Consider the following 3,168-nt stretch of genomic DNA (forward strand, 5'->3'; position numbering starts at 1 on the left):
TTTGGGGCCTGGCTTAGGGCCATGGGTCCTGCCGCTCCTGCCGGGGGCGGAGCTGTGGGTGAGGTGGGGCCAGCAGCACCGTCACTTGTTCCTCCAGAGCAGATGGGCCGCATCCTGCAGCGCACGGCCATCTCCACCAACATCAAGGAGCGCCTGGACTTCTCCTGCGCCCTCTTCGGGCCTGACGGGGGCCTGGTCTCCAACGCTCCCCACATCCCTGTGCACCTGGGCGCCATGCAGGAGACCGTGCAGTTCCAGGTTGGCCAGGTCCCTCTTCCTGCCCTTCTCACCTGCCCCACCCCAGCCCCGCCCCTTCTCGACCCCCAACCTGTGTCCTGGGTTCAGATCCAGCACCTGGGGGCTGACCTGCACCCTGGGGACGTGCTGCTGAGCAACCATCCCAGCGCTGGGGGCAGCCACCTGCCAGACCTGACGGTCATCACCCCGGTGAGGGCCTGGGGACCGGGGGAGGGAGGAGGAGAGTGCCAGAGGGGGGCAGGGAGGCCAAACAGCTGACTGCCCCTCTCCACTCCTAGGTGTTCTGGCCGGGTCAAACTCGACCTGTGTTCTACGTGGCCAGCCGCGGGCACCATGCCGACATTGGGGGCATCACCCCAGGCTCCATGCCCCCGCACTCCACCGCCCTGCAGCAGGAGGGTGCTGTCTTTCTGTCCTTTAAACTTGTCCAGGGAGGCGTGTTCCAGGAGGAGGGTGAGTGGGAGTGGCCTGGGGCCAGCGTTGGGGATTCAGTGGGCTGCTGCCTCCAGCCAGGCCAGGGCAGGTACGAGGCACAGCCCAGGGGCCCAGACCTGCCTTGAGGCTGGGGGAGCAGGTGGCGACTTGACCAGAGGCGCTGAGCTGAGCTCTGCCTGGGCCCGGGGAAGGAAGGCCTTGGTGGTCTTAGGGGCCGGGAGTTGGCTGAGATACTGCAGGGACCAGGGCAGGAGGGCAAGGAGCCTGTGTCCAGGTGTTTGCCATCTGCCCTGGGTTGGCACCGCATCTGGGGGCTGCAGGCTCTTAGAAGGGCCAGGTCTAAGTCATCGGGTGGTAGGGCCACGGCGGCTGTGAAAGGCCCAGCCAGGTGCACGCTGGTCTGCCTGTGCCCCCTGCCCACATGCAGAGTGGAGAGGGGTCCAAGGGGGTGGGATGGGACAGCTGCAGTTACCCTGGGGGTGCAGAACCTTACACTGGCACTGGGCAGCGAGGATAGAGTGGGGACAACTGTTGGAGGTCGGGGTTGGTACGCGATGGGATTTGGAGGTGGGGGGACAATGGAGTCTGCTGCACAGCTGGAGGGTAGAGCTCTGGCTCTGAGTGGGTACAGAGCTGCTGTGGGGATGGTGGGACCGAGGGGCAGTGGGGCCCAGGAGGGAGGAGCAGCAAAAATATACAGCAGGTGCCCGGCTGGCGTGGCTCAGTGGTGAGAATCAACCTATGAACCAGGAGGTTACGGTTCAGTTGGCGGTCAGGGTTCCATTCCTGAGCAAGGGCACATGCCTGGATTGCGGACTCGATCCCCAGTAGAGAGCATTCAGGAAGCAGCCAATCCGTGATTCTCTCGCATCACTAATGTTTCTCTCCCTCTCCCTTCCTCTCTGAAATCAATAAAAATATATCAGAAAAGAACATACAGAGCAGGGTTGAGGCTGTAGGGGTCTGAGAGCCAAGGGTGCACCCCAGCATGAGAGGAAGTGACAAGGCAGGATGGAGGGTGGGGTAGCAGAGCCACGGGCTGCCCAGGACCCGAAGAGCGTGGCCTAGGTTTGGCTGCTCCCTTGGTCAACGGGGACAGAGGGGCGGGGGCAGGGATCATGGGAGGGACATGTGCAGGAAGGTGGCAGAGGACCCAGCAGCCGGGTTCTCAGAGAGGACTCAACCTAGACTCTAGGGGGGCTTTCCTGGTGTGGAGAGGGGGCCCCTGGGGCAGGACCTGCACTGTTTACTGGGGGCTGGAGTCTTCATCCAGTTGCGGGGGGGGGGCGGGGTTGGGGTTGCTGCACAGATGGCCACATTGATGCTCTTTTCAAAGCGACTGGCTTGGGGGCAAGTGGGGGCTACAGGGATGAGGGCCGTGTGAGTGGGGGAGGCTCAAGGGAAGAGTTTTTTCCCCTGGGAAAGGGGAGGTGGGACCAGAGAAAGCTTGAGGAGTGGGCCCAGGTGGTGAGGAGGCAGGACAGGAGGACGCGAAGGAGGGAGGAGACTTCGCTGAGGGACAGTTATGCCCTGACAACCCCCTGCCCCGCACCTGCCTGCCCCAGCCTCCGGGGCTTGTGGGGGGCTGAGGTGTGGGAAGGAGAAGGCTCAGCGGATGGAGGAAGGAGTGGGTTTTCAGGGCGCTGGAGGAGTCAGCAGGGCTGTGGGGAGCCAGTGAAGGGCCAACATGGGGCCCACAGAGCCCAGCTGGGGTGCAGCAGGTGGAGAGCAGGGCACCAGGCAGCCCCCGGGCCTGGAGGCTGGTTCAGTGGTGACTCCGTCCACGCAGCGGTCACCGAGGCCCTGCAGGCCCCAGGCAAGATTCCCGGCTGCAGTGGGACTCGGAACCTGCACGACAATCTGTCAGATCTCCGGGCCCAGGTGGCAGCCAACCAGAAGGGCATCCAGCTGGTGGGGGAGCTCATCGGGCAGTACGGCCTGGATGTGGTGCAGGCCTACATGGGCCACATTCAGGTGGGTCTGGGGCACGAGCAGGGGGCAGCTCTGTGCCAGCCCAAGGCAGCTGGAGGGAGGGAGGGAGGGTGCCTGCCCCACGCGGGAGGTGGCAAGGCTGCCTCTCAACATTCTCCCCGCCAGGCCAACGCGGAGCTGGCCGTGCGGGACATGCTTCGTGCCTTTGGGTCCTCGCGGCAGGCCCGGGGCCTGCCTCTGGAGGTGTCTGCCGAGGACCACATGGACGATGGCTCCCCCATCAGACTCCGCGTGCATATCAACCTGAGTCAGGTGCGGCTGCCGGAACCGGGACCCGGGGGCGGGGCGTCGGTGGCATGGCCCCCTTATCGCTGAAGGCCTCTCCCCGCTCCCCTCCGGTGGGCAGGGCAGCGCGGTATTTGACTTCAGCGGCACGGGGCCTGAAGTGTTTGGCAACCTCAACGCACCGCGGGCCATCACGCTGTCCGCCCTCATCTACTGCCTGCGCTGTCTGGTGGGCCGCGACATCCCGCTCAACCAGGT

At 64.8% G+C, this 3,168-nt stretch overlaps 1 protein-coding gene across 1 annotated transcript in view; it reads left to right on the forward strand.

Moving 5' to 3' along the window:
- OPLAH (5-oxoprolinase (ATP-hydrolysing)) overlaps positions 1–3,163 on the forward strand; it is a gene marked incomplete at its 3' end in the record, with an annotated part of 25,218 nt that extends 22,055 nt beyond the window's left edge. Inside the window, exons 15-20 of the mRNA XM_015571378.1 lie at positions 98–258; positions 346–447; positions 537–711; positions 2,483–2,667; positions 2,791–2,937; positions 3,032–3,163. Coding sequence (XP_015426864.1) covers positions 98–258; positions 346–447; positions 537–711; positions 2,483–2,667; positions 2,791–2,937; positions 3,032–3,163 — 902 coding nt within the window. The remainder of the gene's footprint in view (positions 1–97; positions 259–345; positions 448–536; positions 712–2,482; positions 2,668–2,790; positions 2,938–3,031) is intronic.
- Positions 3,164–3,168: the final 5 nt, after the last annotated feature.

Source organism: Myotis davidii, unplaced genomic scaffold (genome assembly GCF_000327345.1).
Source record: "Myotis davidii unplaced genomic scaffold, ASM32734v1 scaffold1509, whole genome shotgun sequence".
NCBI lineage: Eukaryota > Metazoa > Chordata > Mammalia > Chiroptera > Vespertilionidae > Myotis > Myotis davidii.